This window comes from Salvelinus namaycush, chromosome 30, assembly GCF_016432855.1.
Source record: "Salvelinus namaycush isolate Seneca chromosome 30, SaNama_1.0, whole genome shotgun sequence".
NCBI lineage: Eukaryota > Metazoa > Chordata > Actinopteri > Salmoniformes > Salmonidae > Salvelinus > Salvelinus namaycush.
Genome location: NC_052336.1, coordinates 25,392,019 through 25,415,756, shown reverse-complemented (window position 1 = coordinate 25,415,756; position 23,738 = coordinate 25,392,019). Strand labels below are relative to the sequence as shown.

Sequence of the window (23,738 nt, the reverse complement as noted above, 5' to 3'; positions counted from 1 at the left end):
GCGTTACAGGGAAGACATCCTCCTCCCTCATGTGGTACCCTTCCTGCTGGCTCATCCTGACATGACCCTCCACAATGACAATGCCCCCAGCCATACTGCTCGTTCTGTGCGTGATTTCCTGCAAGACAGGAATGTCAGTGTTCTGCAATGGCCAGCGAAGAGCCCGGATCTCAATCTCATTGAGCACGTCTGGGACCTGTTGGATCGGAGGGTGAGGGCTTGGGCCATTACCCCCAGAAATTTCCAGGAACTTGCAGGTGCCTTGGTGGAAGAGTGGGGTAACATCTCACAGCAAGAACTGGCAAATCTGCTGCAGTCCATGAGGAGGCGGTGCACTGCAGTACTTAATGCAGCTGGTGGCCACACCAGATACTGACTTACTTTTGATTTTGACCCAGCCTTTGTTCAGGGACACATTATTCCATTTCTGTTCGTCACATGTCTGTGGAACTTGTTCAGTTTATGTCTCAGTTGTTGAATCTGGTGATGTTCATACAAATATTTACACATGTTAAGTTTGCTGAAAATAAACGCAGTTGACAGTGAGGGGACGTTTCTTTTTTTGCTGAGTTTATGATGGTGAAAGTCTGAAAATCGTTATTTTTTTATTCCTCGTTCTTTACCGTTGTAGCATACAATTTTGTTATCAATAGTAGAGAGTCCAATGATCAAATGTACATATGTTTAAAGTCTGTTGACATTATTCTACATCACTGTCCACGTGGACTGATGTTTATCTTGACCCCCATATCCTGAGCTCATCTGGTTACCCTGGAACTGAGAACAAACATCACCTGCTCCACCACATATTGAGAAATGGAACTACCTCATGTGCATTATCATTTAAATAGCGCAAACAATGTCAATTACAGATACATCTTTTTGGAACTACTCATATTTTTGTTATTTTATTTAACTAGGCAAGTAAGTTGAGAACACATTCTTATTTACAATGACGGCCTTGGAACAGTTAACTGTCTTGTTCAGGGGCAGAACGACAGATTTTTACTTTTGTCAGCTCGGGGATTCGATCAAGCAACCTTTCGGGTACTGGCCTAACGCTCTAACCACTAACCACCTGCTGCCCCAATATTGTACATGTATGATGTTTATTGATCATCGACATATGAGGAACAGGTACCTGGGGATACAGTACCTGTATGTACAGTTGCTGTGATAGTTTCATCACTTCATATCTTCATTGATCTTAAAATGTATCACACTCACTCATAGGGGATGACCTAGCAAACCGATTGCAACCTCTGGACAGCACAGCACCATATTTCTCACTATTTGTATATTCCCCTGCCTGGTGATGTTTGCTGAATCCCAGTAGCCTGTATCCCCACTGCTAAAATGTGCCATGTTTATCAATGTTTTCTTGCACTCAAAAAAAGAATGTCATGTTTTCTTATCTCCCATTTATGGAGGTACACAGTGTGGGCTGTGAAAATGCTAATGCTAGGGGTGTATCCATGTTGATGACCTTTTCTTTTTGTTGATGCACAATGTTTTCATAAATAGCGTACTGATATCCCAGGCTGTGTAATTACTGCACTACAACACATGGAGCCTCTTTATTAGTTTTCTGACAATGGCCTGCCTCGTCACAGCCGGCGGGTAGGAAACTCACTCCTGTTGTCTTGTATATACAAAGATGATCCCCCGTATGTCGTCCTCTCTTCTAGGGCTTTCGATTAAGCTCTTGCTTAAAGATGCATATTCAGTGGGACATATTCAGCCTAGATTTAGGTTAACTTTAAGGGCTGTTGAGTTACATATCTTCGTCTTGTTTCATTAATAAGGGCACAATAGAACATGTGGGCGTTGTAATCATACAGCTCTATCACTACATCTGATTAATATCAAGTAGGATAAAGGCAAAGCCAATTAACACTGAGGTTATGACTAGCTGACAATGGCTGTTGTATTATTCATGTTAGTTTCTGTTCTTTTCATTTAATCATGCCAATGATGTTCAGACATTAAACTATGAATTCAATAACCTTTTCAACAATGTACTTAGTGAGAGATACTAATTGCAAGGTAGCAATTAGGTAGCCTGCTCATCAACAGGTTCATGTCAACACATCTGAAAGGTCGGACCTTTGAAGAATTGGGATGAGTCTTTTGGATTGGATTATCAAACATTTACAATGCAAGAGAAGGGAGATTCCATCCTTTGTTGCATCACTAGTAGCAAGGATGCGGCATTCCAAAAAGGTCTGTGCATATGTAATTGAATCCCACTCTGTCTGTACTAGCTTTGCACTTGTCGATAAAGATCACACTCTGCAGGTTCGGCTCTTGGGATTAGGGCAGAGGCGTTTGATCTTAGAGAGGAGAGGGAAACGGTTTGCATAAAATCACAACTCTACTAAATCATTTTGAAAAAGGCTGTGTCAGCTGATTGAGGGTATTGTCACATGCCCAGCCCTGGACGTAGCCTAGCTTATTGTGTCCTCAGGATACCTTTGTCAACAATTAGCTCATACAATGGTGGTACAGTGCTAGATCTTTCCTCTTGCTCTATCCATATACACCCACACACACCTCAGCACACTTTCCCAAACAAAAGAAACAGTGTTGCTCAAATCACGTTGGCCCAAACAACACAGTATGTCTCATCATACCGGAAAGTTAACTTGAATTTTATCATACGAGCTGTGGTTGGCCTGGCAGATAACGGCATGCCCAGAAGTGCCTTGGATCAGCTATCTGGGTCCCTTGTGCCCGAATGGGATCAACACAGCAAAGGGGCTGGATGTGCCAGTTACGGAACATAATTACTACTAATGACCATTAGGAGTTCAGTTTTCACCCTCCAGGGGTTGGAGAAAGGGCTTCCGTCTTATCAGTTGATTAGAGCAAATAGAGGGGCCGGATCCTGAATGTTAAGTAAACGGGGGGCTAAAATGTGTTGCATTATCTGGGGAAGACTAATGGAGCAGCTAAAAGTCCATCTCCCACTAATGTACTGCACACATACGGAACCGCTTACAAGAGTCATCAAATCTGGACACGTTTGTTCCACCCTGATATAAGTTTCAGGCTTTTGACATTTCTCCAAATTCACTCTGTAGACAATTGTTTTTCTCTGTTGTAGCACCTTGGATTTTAGCACTCGCATTCAAGTGTCGATGTCACTGTTGTTGGTTTTCCTCCTGCTAGATTAATTTGCATATGTAAATGAACAATTGATATGGATCTTCCACTGTCAGATTAACATTTTGCATAGCAACTTGCCAAGCAAGTAATTACTTATTGACAGACTCATATTTTGGAGGAAATTATAACATGAGGTGGAAACGGGGCCAAGTTGAAAACCTCTGCTTAATCAATAGGTGGACATGAGTTGAGAGAGAGATCACTGCCAATCAAGACTGGATAATTAACTTTGTGCTGCTTCAGATTTACCTCTTGTTGAGACTCATCATCATTATCAGCATCCCGTCCACCTTCAACTGCAGGCCAAAGTTGGTTGGTAACACTGTTTCACTAAAGGAAAGTACATTTTTATCCTAAAGATACTTCACCTCCTAACATGCATACAATCTTTATGAACAATCGAGAATAAAATGATGTTTGTTTTATTCACCAACGTCCTAAGGCATGTTTGACAGGCCCACATATTCGATCTGGTGATGGCTGGACTCCAAGGCAACTCTAGCCAACCAAATGTACCATGTAACCTTGAACACGATGACCCCCTGTAACCTTGAACATTGGGAGTCACAAAGTCAATAGGCAATTAATATCACTTTGGCCAGGCACTTAGAATTGTGACTGTGGACATTAGATCCGCTGTAATTATCCCATTCATAATCCTCCATCAATAATAATATTTCCTTTGTCTGCATCAGCCTTAATTGCGAAATATTTTCAATGTGTTTGCATCAGCCCTATTCCCCCTTTAATATCATCCTTCCCGCGAGAGTGGCACCACGAGGAAAGAAAGAGAGGAAAAAATCTGTGCAGCTGCGCTTTCTACCAAGTAATCGAATCCCTCAAAAAGGGTTTCATTTTTCTTCATTTCTCTTGGACCAAAGGACCTTTAAACAGACCTATGCACCAAAAGAAGGCACCATAGAACACAATTATAATTCCAATATAGTGTTGTAGAGAAAATGTAAACAGATCGCTGGCTGCAAAGCTTGCCCTCCGATTTTTCCCAAAAGACTGGCAATAAAGTAGAACAGATGTAACAGTCGAAAGAGCTTTATACCTCTGTCCTTTTCTTGCTCCAGAAATTGAAAACTGTGGGCCCGTTAGATGCTAGGAGAAGAAGGGATACCCTAGATTTATGGGAGAGGGGGATTTTGCTATGGGTGTTAATGTGGTTTTTAAATAGAATATAATGTATGAGTATAAATGGTGCTCCCCTAAGCTGACATGTCTGCTTTCCCATACAATACATCTCTGTGTTTTGTCACAGGCTTAATTTCGAGTGGTTAACTGCCAGACTCTGAGGGGGAAATAAACATACACAGTTCCCCCAGATATCTGAACAAGTGCAAATTGGTGGCAAACTTTGATTTATAGAGTGCTTGTTGTATATTGGCAAATCTGGAATTCTCCAGGCAAGATATTTTTATCCCCATCCATTGTGTCTGAATATTCTGTTTGTTGCATTCTGTCTTGGGGCAGCATTTGTTTTGTGTCTGATTTTGTTTTCCTGTTTTTACCCCAATCCTTATGATCCACAAACACTAGTGAGCTGTTTATCATAATTTTCTGGCTGTGGTTACAACAACTGATGTATTTACTGACTAGTGGGGAAAGTTATGGAAGGCATACAATTAGTGCCTCAGGACAAATTATATTTTTGTCATCGTGTTCAATGACCAGAAAAGTATATCTGAAAACAAATATTGCATTTTAGCCAAAAAATATACAATATTGTTAATTATAGTGTCTTTGCACAGTTACAGTTCTTTGCATATTTAATTGGAGCGGAAATGCCTCTGTATTTTTGGATGGGTTGAATATAGGAGATAGAATCTGTCAAATAATACAAGTATCCTCTTAGGAAGCATTGTGTTATGAGCCATTCATCACCATGAGCAAAAAGTGTCCCTTTAAAATGTGAATGCCAATTAGCAAAAACAAGTTCCATCCCCCAAACACATTAATTAGACAATAGTTTTTGTTCATTTCCTTCTCGATTCACTTGTCGTTTTGTGGTAGTAATTAACAATAGTGTTGAATAAAACACATTTCGGTATAGCTTCGTTTAACATGCTACTGATGCCTTGGGATTCATTTCCGGCTCAGACCATGTAGGCCATATGATCTACTGTCCTGACCTTTAGCATATGAATCCAATCTTGTGGAGTTAGTCACTTAGCCTGGGAGAAGTCTTCTGCAGGCAGTTAAAGTGACGATCCCAACTGGCCTAGCCCTCTGATGTGTGTAAATCAGGGAGCTGGGTCGGGCCAGGCACTCTGGCAAGCAACTCTGGGAATGCCAGGCAGTGTGACTTCACTTTCTGAGAGGACTAGCAAGCCACTGAAGAACAAGTAATCCGTCTGCTCTGACACTGACACTGTAAAAGTTGTCCTCAGGCAAGGACTCCCTCTGTACAGCATGAGGAGTATGTGTTAGCAGGAAAGTGTCATGGGCTCTCTCTTTTCCTCTCTTTTTCTCGCAAACACACTTTCTCTCTCTCACAAACACACACACACACACTGGTACATAGAGTGGTGGCTACGAAGACGAGGTTAGTCTAGCACCATCTGCCATATACAGCAAGCTCCTAAAATAACAATCAATTTTCAACAAATCATTGCAGATTTTGTGAGTGGATTTGTTGATTTGTTGTCAGGGGAATTTATATATTGACTTCTGATCTTCTGAATAGGATATGAGAAGATCTGCCCCATTGTAACTTAAACTAAATTGACTGTATCTATTGTATGTCATGTATTAAAGCTATGCCTCATGTAGGCACCAGAAACCTATTGGTTTACCATTTGTGACTGAATTATCCCTGTTTGTTTGCTGGTTTTCTTTCTACCAGCTTTGCCCCTTGAATAGAAGTAGTATGTTGTGATCCCTCCAATAACAAGCTGTTTGAGGTCTAGCTGGTGCCCCAGTTAGATTAGGCATGAAGTTACTGTAAGTTAGTTTAATGGCGGGCGCCTGGTAACCGTGCATGGTCATGAACAAGCTGTTTTGAACAATGGCTAATCAAAAGCTCCACAGTGTGAGTGACAGCATCAAAGTGGATCTGCATACTGGGGGAATTCTCCAACTTTCTGATTCTCTGCAATTAAGTCTGTGTGGGAAAAAATGCATGCTGTGATGATTTCTTTCACCAGGCGCAAACAACACGAGCACTTCTCAATTCTGCTGTTGTGCTTGTGTACATTATTCTCAACCCCAGGAGAGCCAGGAGTTGAGAGAATTAAAAAGGAAGAGAGGGAACTGAAGGGTGGGGAGAGGGAAAAATGCAATATTTTCATGTTTTATTGTTGCAGAGCCTTTTTACAGCAGTAACAATGTTAGACAAATTATACATCGCACAAGGAAACGCTGTTCTTCGTCGATTATGACCACACAGGCCCCAAATAAGAGCTGGTTTTTGACCTAAAATACTTGGAATTGATCGTTTCTGGATTTAAAACGTCTTGGAAGAAGTATCTCTATATCTCTATTTATTTCCTCTAAATGTATCAAGATATGGCATGTAACTCTTCTTATCTCTCTCTCAATATACAACTCCATATTTGTTTTTTATCCTCCCGCACAGGTATTACAGGTCAGTAGATTTCATCACCCCATTTCTGTGCATATAAGCATTTTAGGAGCGACTTAATGGATCTTGGAACCTGTTATAGAAGCCAGAGGAGCATTGGACAATGGTGAGATTGATGAGCGTTTGGGTGTTTTCCCTGTGACCCTTCCGCATCTGGCAGGAACAGAGTCAGGCAGGTGTGACAGCCAGAATCCATCTCCAAGTCAGGGGTAATAGGGAGGGGCACTTATACAGAGACAACCCCCTCCCCCTTCCGGTTATAGCCATCATTCCAGGAAGGACTATATTTGTTTCAGTATCTTCCAGTAGGCTATTGGTCTGCTCTCTTATATGATTAGGACGACTTATGGCATGCTTTCTGACATGTTTTCTCTGCACAAGACTGCTGCTTTCAAGTAACTACACTGATTCCATAGTGGAGTAAAATATACACTACATGGCCAAACGTATGTGAACATCTCGTCGAACATCTCATTCCAAAATCATAGACATTAATATGGAGTTGGTCCCCCTTTGCTGCTGTAACATCTTCCACTCTTCTGGGAAGGTTTTCCACTAGATGTTGGAACATTGCTGCGGGGACTTGCTTCCATTCAGCCACAAGAGCATTAGTGAGGTCGGCATTGATGTTGGGCGATTAGGCCTGGCACGCAGTCGCTGGTCCGATTCATCCCAAAGGTGTTCGATGGGGTTGAGGTCAGGGTTCTGTGCAAGCCAGTCAAGTTCTTCCACACCGATCTCGACAAACCATTTCTGCATGGACCTCGCTTTGTGCATGGGGGCATTGTCATGTTGAAACAGGAAAGGGCCTTCCCCAAACTGTTGCCACAAAGTTGGAAGCACAGAATCGTCTAGAATGTCATTGTATGCTGTAGTGTCAAGATTTCCCTTCACAGATCCTTATTCCTCCTCCACCAAACTTTACAGTTGGCACTATGCATTGGGGAAGGTAGCATTCTCCTGACATCCGCCAAACCCAAGTCTATTCTTTTGTTATTTATTGAGAGGTTGCACAGGTGGGCGTCTGCAGTCGCAATGGTCTGACTCTTTTTTCTGTGGGAGGGAGCCCTAAAAAAAGGTTGTTGCACTGCATGTCTCTCTTAGTGCTCTGTAATGTATGTCATGACTCATTGTACAGACCATGGGGGTAAAGTCCCCTAGAAGTGTACTGGTTAAATTTATCCTAGAATAACATTCTTTAATTTTACTGGAATTATTATTCTGGTAAATGTATCATTAGCCTATTGTCACGTTGATAGGTTGATAGGCTGTTTTAGAAGGTTTGAATCCTAAGCAACCTGCCTACACATTGTTTGAAGTACAGTAGACCAACATAGTAAACTGTAGTAGGCAAAGCTATATGCTGGAAAATCTTGCTAGAGCATTTCACTGGAACTAAGGGGCCTAGCCCGAACCCTGAAAAATAGCCCCAGACCATTATTCCTCCTCCACCAAACTTTACAGTTGGCACTATGCATTGTGGCAGGTAGCGTTCTCCTGGCATCCGCCAAACCCATAGTGAAGCATGATTCATCACTCTCGAGAACACGTTTCCACTGTTCCAGAGTCCGATGGCGGCGAGCTTTACACCACTCCAGCCGACGCTTGGCATTGCGCATGGGGATCTGAGGCTTGTGTGCGGCTGCTCGGCGATGGAAACCCATTTCATGAAACTCCCTACGAACAGTTATTGTGCTGGCATTGCTTCCAAAGGCAGTTTGGAACTTGGTAATGAGTGTTGCAACCGAGGACAGACGATTTTTACACGCTACGTGCTTCAGCACTCGATGGTCCCGTTCTGTGAGCTTGTGTGACCTACCACTTCGTGCCTGAGCCGTTGTTGCTCCTAGACGTTTCCACTTCACAATAACAGCACTTACAGTTGACCGGGGCAGATCTAGCAGGGCACAAATTTGACGCACTGACATGTTGGAAAGGTGGAATCCTATGACGGTGCCACGTTGAAAGTCTCTGAGCCCCTCAGTATGGGCCATTCTACTGCCAATGTTAGTCTATGGCTGTGTGTTCGATTTTATACACGTCAGCAACGGGTGTGGCTGAAATAGCCGAATCCACTCATTTGAAGGGGTGTACACATACTTTTGGTGGTGTAATGTATTTCCATGAATAGGTATTACGGTAATGCATGTATCTTCTGAAATGTACTGTACTTTATCCCAAGATAACATTACGAGACAAGCTCTGTTTCATAGGGTACTTTCAGCATATCATATCTAAGTTATTTAATACTAAATGCAGTCATGTAGACTGTCTCTCTTGGTGGTAAAAGCAGCTCTATGCCGTGTGGCCGAACAGCATTGTTCAAGTGCGTAACTCCGGAGCCCTGGAATGTTGTCCTGTCAGTGGCATGGAAAATCCCTTTGTGGCTCAGCTCTGATGTAAATCACAGGTAAGGGGAACCTGAGCCTGGCTGATGTACCAGCAGTGTGCCGTGAAATCTCTGTTGACATTACCTTATGTGCAATTCCAGAAAGAGAGAGAGAGAGAGAGAGAAAAAGACACACGAACAATTCAAAAAGTCAGTTTTGACTCCTGTCTCTTCCACTGTGGAACTGAATTTAAACAAAAGGCTTGACTTTTTCCTATTTACCAGCTGTCATCTGCACATTAGCAGAACTGAGGACACCATCCCTGACAGTAACTAGTTATAAAAATAACTCCTAATTTACCTGCTCGTTCTTACATTTACAATACCCCAAAGACCTAACCCGTTTTCTTATTTTTTCTTGGGTAACCTTTTAAACAGACAGATATTTCCCAGATTTGACGGGGAGAGAAAAGCAGATAACTTTAAAATGAAGTGAGGTAGCTAGGGAGATGAGTTACACGAAGCAATTTCTACGTTCTTCGGCACCGTAGGGAGGAAGAAATTACTCTCTTCCTGTAGCATATAACAATATTTAGTTGAAATGATCTAGAGTGAAGTGCTGGACTAAAATGGGAGCACTTTATATGAATGTTTAGGACGTTGTCTGTTATTTTGCTGCATTATTTTGAGTGGTGCAGTGTGATGTAAAAGGTCAGGCGTTTTGCAATGGGATAAAGTTATGTAATTTTGGATAGGTCCTGAACTGTGTCTCAGAGCTACAACGATAATGTACTTAGATAGCTGAGTTTCTCAAAAAAAAAGAAAAAACAGCATGACTGCTGTCTGTGGGAGGGTATGGTGATGTTTCTCTCCCTAGTCAATGGTTCCTTTTTCTCAGCAGTGTGAAACACATGCACACAAGCATGACTCACACAGACAGTGCTTCAGCTTGTAGCTGCCGTCCACTCGGAAGCGATGTGACGTCTTCAAACACAGGTTTGTGTAATTCCACGTTCAACTAGACTATTTGCGTTGACGGCGCTACCTAATTGAGGGACCTTTTCTGTCCCCTAGCTATCTGAAGGGAGCTGCCAGCTGCTGCTGTGATGAGTACCGCTTAATTGTTTTCTGCTACAGCAATGCATCCTTTTCTTTTGTTAATCTAAGAACATAAAATGACGCTGTTATTTGCGTATCTAATGACAATCGAAAAGCTAAGCTTCTTAAGGGAGGGGGGAATATAAATCTAACCAATAACAGCAATGTTTATACAGTAGATGTATTACATGCCTGCAGATACATTTCTCTCTGATACCTGTACATGAAATATCCCAATGGAGAGACATGCAAGCCATGTTTCTATATAAAATGCAGGTGTTGCTGTGTGTTTATTGCTGGATTGTCTACTTAGTTTCATATTCCTGCTTGCCACAGGGTACAGATACATGTTTTAGTGCACTTGTGACCACTTTTTTTCAGTAGGACATACTTACAATGTATTCCTACAGAGAAAACTCTAACTGAAGTTGTCCATGACGCCTGGTCAAGGACTCAAAGTCTATTCTTCTGTTATTGAAATGTTGCACAGGTGGGCGTCTGCAGCCGCAATGGTCTGACTCTTTTTTCCGTGGGAGGGAGCCCTAAATAAAGGTTGTTGCACCTCATGTCTCTCTTAGTGGTTTGTAATGTATGTCATGACTCATTGTACAGAACATGGGGGTAAAGTCCCCTAGAAGTGTACCGGATAAACTTATCCTAGAATAAGAGTCTATGGTTTTACTCAAATGTATCATTAGCCTATAGTCACGTCAATAGGTTGATAGGCTGTTCGATAGGCTGTTTGAGAAGGTTTGAATCGTAAGCAACCTGCCTACACATTCTTTGAAGTACAATAGACCAACATAGCTACTGTAGTGGGTCAAAGCTATGTGCTGGAAAATCTTGGAAGAGCATTTAAAACATAGTTTTTGTGTTTAATAGACACACGTAATAATAGTGTGTTTAATTGTTGACCATGTTTGGTGAAAAAGCTACAAAAAATCCTGTATAATACTCTGTAAATTAGAGTAGGCCACAGCTACGTTTCTACTCAACAGTCCAACATGAAGAACAGCAGCTCCATTGTCTAAAGGGCAATTCAGAATTCAAAGCTGTGCTTTGCCCTGTGGTCCAGTGTGACATATCCGTCTGACTTTGCGACCACCATTCGCTTAGACACCGTGCACCTCCCCAACATTCCTAACCGACGTGGCGACGGTTGGGGAAATGGCTTGAGACGTGCAAGAATTTGAAAAGTATTCAAGTTAACGGTCCAATATTCAAGAACACTGGTGTGTGGATGTGTATATGTTTTAGGACTCTGATAAGCACTTAACCCTGAACAATGTGTTGCTTGCAGTGGTGTCATTTACAAGATCACATTGCATGTTGTACTGGAGAACGAGATGCCCATCTTCTAACTAATTCATTCAGTTGTTCAATAATTAAAAAACAAAAGATTGTTGAAATATGAATTAGAAACCCAAGCAGCGCCATCTGGACAACAATAACAATCCATCATAACGAAATGATGCAACAAATTACACTTGCGACAGGTTCCATCTGTACCTTGCGAAATCAATCTCATTCTGATTTGAGTAGGTCAGCTGCGTGAAAAAAATAAAACAATTTGCTCCTTGATTATTGTTGTTTTGTTCTGGCTTCTCCCCCAGCCTGTGGTGTGTATATTTAGGCGCATAGGTAGGCTAATCATACTGTGGAGGAGGTTAAAGCTAAAAACCTACCCCCGTTTAACAGACCGCACAGCATCCATCTCCTAATGATTTTTTACTGCTAAGGCTCCTTTGTCTCTGCACTCTACATAATGCAGAGGTTTCTGCCTGGGCTAAGACCTTGTTACACAGAATCTCAGAGAATGCATATGGAATGGCTATACAATGGATCGATATACTTATTGTGTCAAGTGCATTGACTTTACTTTATAGTTAAATATTTTTATAGCACACTCGTGAAGACGTCAGTAGCAGATTGATTGGCTCAGGTTGGGAAATTGTAACAAATTAAATGAACAGTGGGAATGACTCAATAGGGATAGTTTCTTACATTCCAAAGGTTATTCCCTCACTGTAGCGTGTAAGGCCTTTAAAGTGTATTGCAAAATCATTTTCCATTTCCAGGTTTCTCTCAGCAGGCAGTCAGCCTGAAATCCACCCTCCTCTCACACACACACACACACACACTACAAACTCCTCACGCACGCACGCATGCGCACACACACACACACACACACGGACGCACGCACACACACACGCACACACACACTCACACTACACCCTCCTCACACCACACACACACACACACACACACACACACACACACACACACACACACACACACACACACACACACAAACAACATATTTTCATGGATGAGTACATCTAATTGCATTGGCCTCTTAGACTAAAGGTAGCCAAGTCATTTGCTCTGTGATCCTTTTGCCTTTGAATTAATCTTGAGAAGCAATAGTCTGGCCCAACAATAACACAATGGCCGCCATTTCTTCCTCTTCTCCTCCTCAATAGGGTTCTGCATTGAGAGGTTGCACCATTCAAGACAGTGGATCTGACTTTAATTATTGTAACTCTCATTGGTGGAGTAGTGTGGTTCTCACTGAGGACATTTTTGGCAGATTTGATTAAAATGGTACTTTCATGGGATGGACTGCAGGGAAAATTGTCCCCAAGAATAGCTAAGTGTATCATATATCATGCATCGAGCCATCTGTTCCTTATATTCAAATGTTATTGCAATATTTAGAATTACAGATTATTCATGTAGGTGTAATTAACAAATTAAATCTTCCTAATGAAAAAATGTCTGTTTAAATTGGTAGACTTCTTGCTCAGAATCAAGTAACTACAATAAGTAATTCCTTAGTGTAGCCTTAAGGTAAAGTGGAATATACTTTATATATACAGTACCAGTCAAAAGTTTGGAAACACCTACTCATTCAATGTTTTTTCTTTCTTTATTTTTTACTATTTTCTATATTGTAGAATAATAGTGAAGACATTAAAACTATGAAATAACACATATGGAATCATGTAGTAACCACAGAAGTGTTAAACAAATCTAATTATATTTAATATTTTAGATTCTTCAAAGCAGCAACCCAATGCCCTGATGACAGCTTTGCACACTCTTGGCATTCTCTCAACCAGCATCATGAGGAATGCTTTTCCAACAGTCTTGAAGGAGTTCCCACATATGCTGAGCACTTGTTGGCTGCTTTTCCTTCACTCTGCGGTCTAACTCATCCCAATCCATCTCAATTGGGTTGAGGTTGAGTGATTGTGGAGGCCAAGTCATCTGATGCAGCACTCCATCACTCTCCTTGGTCAAATAGCCCTTACACAGCCTTGAGGTGTGTTTTGGGTCTTTGTCCTGTTTAAAAACAAATGATAGTCCAACTAAGCGCAAAGCAGATGGGATGGCGTATCACTGCAGAATGCTGTGGTAGCCATGCTGGTTAAGTGTGCCTTGAATTCTAAATAAATCACTGACGGTGTCACCAGCAAAGCACCCCACACCATCTCACCTCTTCCTCCATGCTTCACGGTGGGAACCACACATGCGGAGATCAACCAAAAATCTCAAATTTAAACTCATCAGATTTCCACCAGTCTAATGTCCATTGTTCGTATTTCTTGGCCCAAACAAGTCTCTTCATATTAATGGTGTCCTTTAGTAGTGGTTTCTGTGCAGCAATTCAACCATGAAGGCCTGTTTCACGCCGTCTCCTCTGAACAGTTGATGTTGAGATGTGTCTGTTACTTGAACTCTGTGAAGCATTTATTTGGGCTGCAATCTGAGGTGCAGTTAACTAATTAACTTATCCTCTGCAGCAGAGCTAACTCTGGGTCTTCCTTTGCTGTGGCGGTCCTTCATGAGAGCCAGTTTCACCATAGCACTTTATGTTTTTTGCGACTGCACTTGAAGAAACTTTCAAAGTTCTTGACATTTTCTGGATTGACTGACCTTCATGTCTTAAAGTAATGATGGACTGTCGTTTCTATTTGTTTATTTGAGCTGCTCTTGCCATAATATGTACTTGGTCTTTTACCCAATAGGGATATCTTATGTATTTTATTTTTATTTATTTCACCTTTATTTAACCAGGTAGGCCAGTTGAGAACAAGTTTACAACTGCGACCTGGCCAAGATAAAGCAAAGCAGTGCGACACAAACAACAACACAGAGTTACACATGGAATAAACAAACATACAGTCAATAACACAATAGAAAAGTCTATATACAGTGTGTGCAAATGAGGTAAGATAAAGGAGGTAAGGCAATAAATAGGCCATAGTGGCGGGAAATTTACAATTTAGCAATTAAACACTGGAGTGATAGATGTGCAGAAGATGCATGTGCAAGTAGAGATACTGGGGTGCAAAGGAGCAACAATTAAATACAGTATGGGGATGAGGTACTTGGATGGGCTGTTTACAGATGGGCTATGTACAGGTGCAGTGATCTGTGAGCTGCTCTGACAGCTGGTGCTTAAAGTTAGAGAGGGAGATATGAGTCTCCAGATTCAGTGATTTGGGTATACCACTCCTACTTTGTCACAACACAACTGATTGGCTCAAATGCATTAACCTCTAACACCTCCCAAACCCGGATCCGGGATCCCCCCCATCAAAAAAGCTGACTAGCATAGCCTAGCCTAAAGCCACAGGGATATCATATAATAAAATGTTCATGAAATCACAAGTCCAAGACACCAAATGAAAGATACACATCTTGTGAATCCAGCCATCATTTCTGATTTTTAAAATGTTTTACAGGGAAGACACAATATGTAAATCTATTAGCTAACCACGTTAGCAAAAGACACCACTTTTTTACTCCACCATTTTTTTACTCCATCAGTAGCTATCACAAATTCGACCAAATAAAGATATAAATAGCCACTAACCAAGAAACAACTTCATCAGATCACAGTCTGATAACATATTTATTGTATAGCATATGTTTTGTTAGAAAAATTTGCATATTTCAGGTATAAAAACCATAGTTTACCATTGCAGCCACCATCACAACTCTCACCAAAGCGACTAGAATAACTACAGAGACCATCGTGTATTACCTAATTACTCATCATAAAACATTTCTTAAAAATACACAGCGTACAGCAGATGAAAGACACAGATCTTGTGAATCCAGCCAATATTTCAGATTTTCTAAGTGTTTTACAGCGAAAACACAATATAGCGTTATATTAGCTTACCACAATAGCAAACATCACAACAGCATTGATTCAAGGCAAAAATAGCGATAACGTATAAACCACCAAAATATATTAATTTTTTCACTAACCTTCTCAGAATTCTTCAGATGACAGTCCTATAACATCATATTACACAATGCATATAGAGTTTGTTCGAAAATGTGCATATTTAGCGGCACAAATCGTGGTTATACAATGTGATTAGTGGCCAAAACGTCAAGCAATCTGTCCGGCGCCATCTTGGAGAGGCACCTATTCTAATCGAAAACTATTCATAAACTTGACTAAAAAAATACAGGTTGGACAGCAATTGAAAGACAAATTAGTTCTTAATGCAATCGCTGGGTTACATTTTTAAAATTAACGTTACTTCAAGCATACAGCGTGCGCTAAAGCGAGACGCACCGAAATTCATGGCGGAATTATTATTTGACATTTGTCAACATAAGTACGAATTAACAGCATAAAGACTGCTTACTATTAGCTGAGCTTCCATCAGAATCTTGGGCAAGGTGTCCTTTCTCCAGAACAATCGTCTTTGGGTTGAAAGATGTCCTCTTCTCCTGTCGAAATAGCAGCTAACGATAGCCACCCACTGGAGACGTGTCCAACTCGTGAAAGCGCATGACAAAGAAATCCCAGAAAATCGCAATAAACTGCTATAAACTGCTATAAGTCGGTTTAAATTAACTACCTTATGATGTCTTTAACACCTATAACGAATAAAAACATGACCGGAGATATAGAACTACTAAAACTAAAGCGTTTGCAGGACGCCATTGTGATGTCTTCTTGCGCCAGGCGCACCGTTGAAAAGGACGGTACTTCCGTTCCACGGTCTTATATAGGGTCCCAGATTGCGCAATCCACTCCATTCAAATTCTCCCCGCTTACTGACATCTAGAGGAAGACGTATGCAGTGCATGTAGCCCGATGGCTTACATGGGGACTTATAAACTGACCTCAGAACAGGGACCTCGATTTCTGAAATCTCACTCCCTGACAGGAAATGTGCTGCAGAATGAGTTCTGTTTCACTCAGAGAAATAATTCAAACGGTTTTAGAAACTAGAGAGTGTTTTCTATCCAATAGTAATAATAATATGCATATTGTACGAGCAAGAATTGAGTACGAGGCAGTTTAATTTGGGAACTCATTTTTACAAAGTCGAAATGGCGCCCCCATAGGCTCAAGAAGTTAACCTCACTTGGGAATGTGGGACGGTAGCGTCCCACCTCGTCAACAGCCAGTGAAACTGCAGGGCGCCAAATTCAAAACAACAGAAATCCCATAATTTAAATTCCTCAACCATACAAGTATTTTACACCATTTTAAAGATACACTTGTTGTAAATCCAGCCAAAGTGTCCGATTTCAAAAAGGTTTTACGACGAAAGCACACCAAACGATTATGTTAGGTTTGAGCCAAGTCACAGAAAAAGACAGCCATTTTGCCAGCCTAAGAGAGGAGTAACAAAAAGCAGAAATAGAGATAAAATTAATCACTAACCTTTGATGATCTTCATCAGATGACACTCATAGGACTTCATGTTACACAATACATGTATGTTTTGTTCGGTAAAGTTCATATTTATATCCAAAAATCTGAGTTTAGGCGGGACGCTCTGTCTCACTTGACAAAAAGCCAGAGAAAATGCAGAGCGCCAAATTCAAATTAATTACTATAAAAATTACTATAAAAATCAAACGTTCATTAAATCACACATGAACGATACCAAATTAAAGCTACACTGGTTGTGAATCCAGCCAACATGTCAGAATTCAAATAGGCTTTTTGGCGAAAGCAAACGATGCTATTATCTGAGGATAGCACCATTGTAAACAAAGAGAGAGAGAAGCATACTTCAACCCTGCAGGTGCGATACAAAACGCAGAAATAAAAATATTATTCATGCCTTACCTTTGACGAGCTTCTGTTGTTGGCACTCCAATATGTCCCATAAACATCACAAATGGTCCTTTTGTTCGATTAATTCCGTCAATATATATCCAAAATGTCCATCTATTTGGCGCGTTTGATCCAGGAAAACACCGGTTCCAACTTGTGAAACGTGACTACAAAATATCTCAAAGGTTACCTGTAAACTTTGCCAAAAAATTTCAAACTACTTTTGTAATACAACTTTAGGTATTTTTTTTACGTAAATAATCAATAAAATTGAAGACGGGATGATCTGTGTTCAATACAGGATTAAAACCAACTGTAGCTAGCTTTCTGGTCACGCGCTTCTAACAAACAGGACACTTCGAGTGACCCTCCTTCAAGATGGCCGTACTTCTTCATTACACAAAGGAATAACCTCAACCAATTTCTAAAGACTGTTGACATCTAGTGAAAGCGGTAGGAAGCGGTAGAAATCTGGTTTCCCAATGAAAATTCATTGAAAAGAGAGTGACCTCAACAACAACAAAAAATCTGAATGGTTTGTCCTCTGGGTTTCGCCTGCTAAATAAGTTCTGTTATACACACAGACATGATTCAAACAGTTTTAGAAATGTCAGAGTGTTTTCTATCCAAATCCACTAATAATATGCATATCTTATCTTCTGGGGATGAGTAGCTGGCAGTTTAATTTGGGCATGCTTTTCATCCAAAATTCCGAATGCTGCCCCCTACCCAAGAGTAGTTAAGAAGGAAACATATTCCACAAATTAACTTTTAACAAGGCAATTTAAATACATTACAGGTGACTACCTCATGAATCTGGTTGAGAGAATGCCAAGAGTGTTCAAAGCTGTCATCAAGGCAAGGGTGGCTACTTTGAAGAATCTAAAATATATAATATGTTTTGATTTGTTTGATGTCTTCAGTATTATTCTACAATGTATAAAATGGTAAAAATCAAGAAAAACCCTTGAATGAGTGGTGTCCAATCTTTTGACTGGTACTGTATATGATGCCATGATTTTAGTACTACATCCCCTATGATGGCAACTGTGACCTCATACAGTGAGAAATTGTTACTGTGACAAATGTGGACATCATATCTGACCCTTTACCTGATCGTGATCTAATCAAATAAGAGCGTATAGGAAATAGTCATTCTCATTATTTTACCAGTTGTAAACAGGGTTTCAGTCTGATCATACTTGCTCATATGTTGCTTTGCATATCAGTTTGTTAACCACACACAGATAGCCCACTTCCAAATTTCTTAGGATGTAAAAAGCAAGTATTTTAGGATGAATTTCACCACACAAATTAGCATATAAGGATTTAAGCTTCCAGGGCGAACTGCACAAAGAAACCCTGGCTAATTGAGCCTTGCGATGAGATTCAGATGGGGATCTGCTCTGACATGCTAGACGCCAGCTGACACCCAGCCTTACAGGGTGACAGGGCCCCCTCTCCCTCACACTCCCTCACCCTGCAGAGAGGAGCAGCACATGTCCTCTCCACCACTTGCCCTGACAAGGAGCAAAATCATTAATTTGCCATGTAGGGCTTAACGCTACACTTAAGTGTGGAGCCTGAGGCCGAGGGGAATGAAATATTCCTCATTAGAATGCACTATTGTTCCACCGACTGCTATGAAAGCTCATCTTGAGTATGGAGTGACATGTTTTCTCCTGAGCTTGACAATAAAAGCAGCCCCATGTGGCAGTGATTGAGGGTACAGTGGGAAGGGGGTCCGATTCCCCTCATTGTGCATTGGGATTCATAATGAAGCAGTGAACTATAACGCAGGCCAATAAGCATGTCTGAGTTCTTACATGCAGATGGGTTTCTAATAAACATAGATACATAGATGCATGATGGGAAGTCCGGATATGTGAGAAGTTTTCATTATCATGCAAGGCTGCGGTTGTGACATTGCTATTGGGTTATTTTCCACTCGTTAATCTACTTATGCTTATTTAGTGCAGACGTAGTCTTTTTTTAATAAATGTTTTTTGTTTAAACTTTTTTTTTAACTCAAAGTGCAGTTTGAGGGCTTGCGTGGTTGAGTGTCTGTACCATATAACGTTATTGTTGCAATTGCGAATGTGGACAGAACAGTTTTAATGAACACAAAACGGTTAAGGTTAAAAGTGTTCCCAGAATGTCATTGTTTGCCGGTTCAGTTTTGTTGCCTTGCTAACTTGGATAATGATAGACAGCCTTGTCAGCCCCGTTTCTTTAATTCTGCTCTCTGATGATCACCTGTGCATTGTGGTGTAAAGATCATCCTATGAGAGGGAAAGAGGTACCATTTACACTGGACAGTATGCACTGTATCTAGTAACATTCTGGTGAGAATGGGTTTCTCACAGTTTACTGTACATACATGTATTACTATGATGGGGGGTTGATATTTATTTTTGTTCCATTATTAGAATAATTGATACAATTATACTAAGAAGACTTCGTACCGTGTATGATTTTTCTTTGCCAGCTTTGTATTTTAACACACACACACACACACACACACACACACACACACACACACACACACACACACACACACACACACACACACACACACACACACACACACACACACACACACACAGAGAGAGAGAAAGCCTCCAAGTAAACTGACATACATTAATTTGGGCTCATTTAAGGGGTTTCATAGTGTGTGGAATGTTGTGAAGCTGTTGTGTTAATGAGCCACATCTTTCATGTGAAATGATGGCACAATTAGGAAAACAAAAGTGCAAGGTGTGACAATTTAAGCGAATATGCTTTGTCAGTGTCTGTGAACAGCACCTTTGAGACAGTATATGCATAAAACGGGTTTATAAAACAATCGTGGAGGCTTTATAGAGGTCTGGATTTCTGTACACACATTTTACCTTGTTACTCTGTCCCCAAACATGGTCTCAAAGGAATACCTCTGGCAAATTTCAGGGCAGAAAATGAAATGGAAGTTGCTGAATAGAATGTTCTGGTGCAAGATCTTTACAAAAATACAAATTAGAAAGAGGACCTCTTCTGGCCATGTTTCAGACCGATGCTGAACATTGTCCAATTTGCAAATGTTCTACTTTAAGATCCCATCCCCCCCTGCAATCCTTAGTTACTTACCTTTGGGATCAAGTTCCTAATATATGGATAGAATAAAACCAGCCATATCCGCTGCTCATTTGAAGAAGAAAAAAACTCCAACTGTCTCTTACCTTGGAGCTCCATTTCTCTTATCATCTTATTCCCTATGAATCTCTTTAGTCGTTTTAAACATGAAAAGGGTCGTCTGTACTTGAATCCACTAATGTTCACACAATGTGTGCTCGCTTGCCAGACGGCAGTGTCAAAGACCTTGACAGGTGACTCTATACATAGGCAGTGATGGAAAAAGTACTCAAGACTCATACTTGAGTAAAAGTAAAGATACCTTAATAGAAAATGACTCAAGTAAAAGTGAAAGTCACCCAGTAAAATACTACTATTACTAATACTATTTGGTTTTAAATATACTTAGGTATCAAAAGTAAATGTAACTTCTAAAATATACTTACGTATCAAAAGTTAAAGTAAATGTTAATCAAACCAGACGGCAAGATTTTCTTGTTTTATGAATGTATGGATAGCCAGGGGCACACTCCAACACTGCATTTGTGTTTAGTGAGTCTGCCAGATCAGATGCATTAGGGATGGCCAGAGATGTTTTCTTGGTAATTGTATGAATTAGACACTTTTCCTGTCCTGCTAAGCATTCAAAATGTAAATAGTACTTTTGGGTGTCAGATAAAATGCAGGGAGTAAAAAGTACATATTTTCTTTAGGAACATAGTGGAGTAAAACTAAAAGTTGTCAATAGTAGTAATGTAGTAATGTAAAGTACAGATACCCCCAAAAATGTCTTAAGTAGTACTTTAAAGTATTTTTCCTTCAGTACATTACACCACTGATTTATAGGTAATGAAAGTGTTTGAGGTTGTTTAGAAAGAAAACGAATCTCTGGTCATAGAGTGTTATTCGCACTAATGTGTACTGGCATTACTATTTGTATACTGTGTTTCATGATAAGATAATAAGGTAGACACGACCCACTTTCTATAGTGTATCAGTTCACCATAAGCTTTGTTCTCAGTGGGCTTCAGTTATTAATATGTACGAAAAATCGTTTATGACTACCCCAGTCGCGCCAACATTTGTTTTCAACATTCATAAAACTCTTATCAATTAACTTAAAAGATTATAAGAATAAATTGTGACGCTTACCAATTCATTCCTTTTTTTTCAGCTACACACAGATTTGGATGTTGGCAGCACACCAATAAAGTATGTCCTGGCTGGCGAGGGGGCGGGTACCATCTTTGCCATCAACGAGATTACGGGAGATATTCACGCCATGAAGAGACTGGACAGAGAGGAGAAGGCAGAGTACACGCTTACAGCACAAGTCACTGACAGAGACACCGATCAACCCCTGGAACCGCCCTCGGAGTTCATCATAAAAGTGCAGGATATCAACGACAATCCGCCACAGTTCGTTGAAGGCCCCTACCGGGCCTCTGTCCCAGAGATGTCTCAAGTGGGTAAGTCAAGTGAAGGCCTTCACTTCTCTTTCTGCAGGCGTACAAACTCATCTCTACATCATTTGAAAATATAATCTTTATTTATGTGTAATTGGGTAACTATTGTGATATGTAATACCCACGCTTCTGTTTTGATAACATTGGTCATCATTGTAATACAAACTTAGAACAGATTTTTGCCTGACTTTTCAATTACATGTTACCATCATGAATTCCTTGTTGTCATATTATTATTTTAACTTCATTTAACTAGGGGAGTCAGTTAAGAACACATTCTTACTTTCAATGACAGCGTAGTAACAGTGGGTTAACTGCCTCGTTCAGGGGTAGAACGACAGATTTTTTACTTTTTCAGCTCGGGGATTCGATCTTGCAACCTTTCGGTTACTAGTCCAACGCTCTAACCACCAGGCTACCTGCCGCCCCTAATATTATATATGGTCCTCAGTGTTGAGTAGTAACAATTCCTGCAAGGGGATTCCTTAACAATATTGTATATAACCACTACAAAACCTTTTGTATATAACAGTATGTTAATATATTCATATATTCACATATTTATTTCAGCCAAGCATTCAAATTAGTAGTGCCTGATCACACATTTCAAATATAGCACACAAAGTTAGCAGTACCTGAAAATGAATCGGCTCATGTATTTCAAGGGTCTCAATACTGACCTTGGAATGGTTACCTAACTGTGAGTATTTTGTAGAAAATCAGAAACAAGTGGGAGAGCAGGATGCATCTCTTCACCTTTTTGACATGCTGCCTTCAGAAAGAGGCATATACTGGTGTGGTTATTTGTTGGGTACTGTTGTTCCCTATCATGATGCTGACATAAGTCAGATATGATTTTACTATGACTGCAAACACATATTGCAGCCACCAACATTGCAGTTTTCTCTTAGTGTGTTGTTCTCAATTGAAACGCTCATTGTATTTATCCAAGGGTTTTGACAGTGAAGTGAAGGGAATCGTTAGTAGTGGGGTGAAAAGCAAAGTGCTAGTTGACTGCAGAAACTGGGATTTGCCAAAGGGAATGCAATATAAAAATGGAAGTTGGTGGCTTTTGTGATTGTTGCTTTGTCACTGCTGATTAATTAAACATTCACCAATGTTCTCTCGTTAGCTTGAAAGGGTTTTTGAAAGGACTTGTTTTTGTCTTGTTAAGTTTTTATGTGTTGTGGCGTTATGGACAGAATCAAAAGCTCTGGACATAAAGACACAAACAAACATTGAGTCTTTTTTCATCTTCCGTTTCATATTCATAAATCATTTGTGTTTCATTTCTGTCACACTAAGGGTGCACATTTTAAAAAATTCACAAAGCTCTGACGAAGGCCGTGAGGCCGATACGTAAGCTTATTAAATATCACTGATACTATCAGGAGCAGTGTGCGGTTTCCTTGTTCAATTGTTGCCATGCACCTGCAAATAAGATTGCTCAGATGTGCGAGTGCCTTTTGAATTTTGTATTTCTATCACACTAAAATAAGATTTTATACAGAACTCACTCCTACTCTATTTTCTAATTGTGCTTTAAAATTCCAATAAAGTCTACTGCAAAAACAGAGGAAAATAAACTCTTATGAACATAGAGACGGTTGGATTTCTGACAAAAACATGTAACTCAAAACTATTGAAAAGGGCTTGAAGTAAATTCAAAAACCGTAAGCTGTTATATGGAGCTTTAACAAACAAAGGTTAGCTTTTAAAATGTTTGGGCTGACATGCCTCTCATAGTACACATTGAAACACAGGCTAGACAATGCCTCAGTGTGTCATCACTACCTTGGCAGGCAGTTACCGCTAGAAAAAAAATATATGTGACATGTGCTTGTACGGGCTTCATGTTTCCAGTGTGCAGGTGAGCAC

At 40.4% G+C, this 23,738-nt stretch overlaps 1 protein-coding gene across 1 annotated transcript in view; it reads left to right on the top strand.

Moving 5' to 3' along the window:
* LOC120025203 (cadherin-8-like) overlaps positions 1–23,738 on the top strand; it is a 103,209-nt gene that overhangs the window by 15,802 nt on the left and 63,669 nt on the right. The window contains exon 2 of the mRNA XM_038969667.1: positions 21,569–21,863. Coding sequence (XP_038825595.1) covers positions 21,569–21,863 — 295 coding nt within the window. The remainder of the gene's footprint in view (positions 1–21,568; positions 21,864–23,738) is intronic.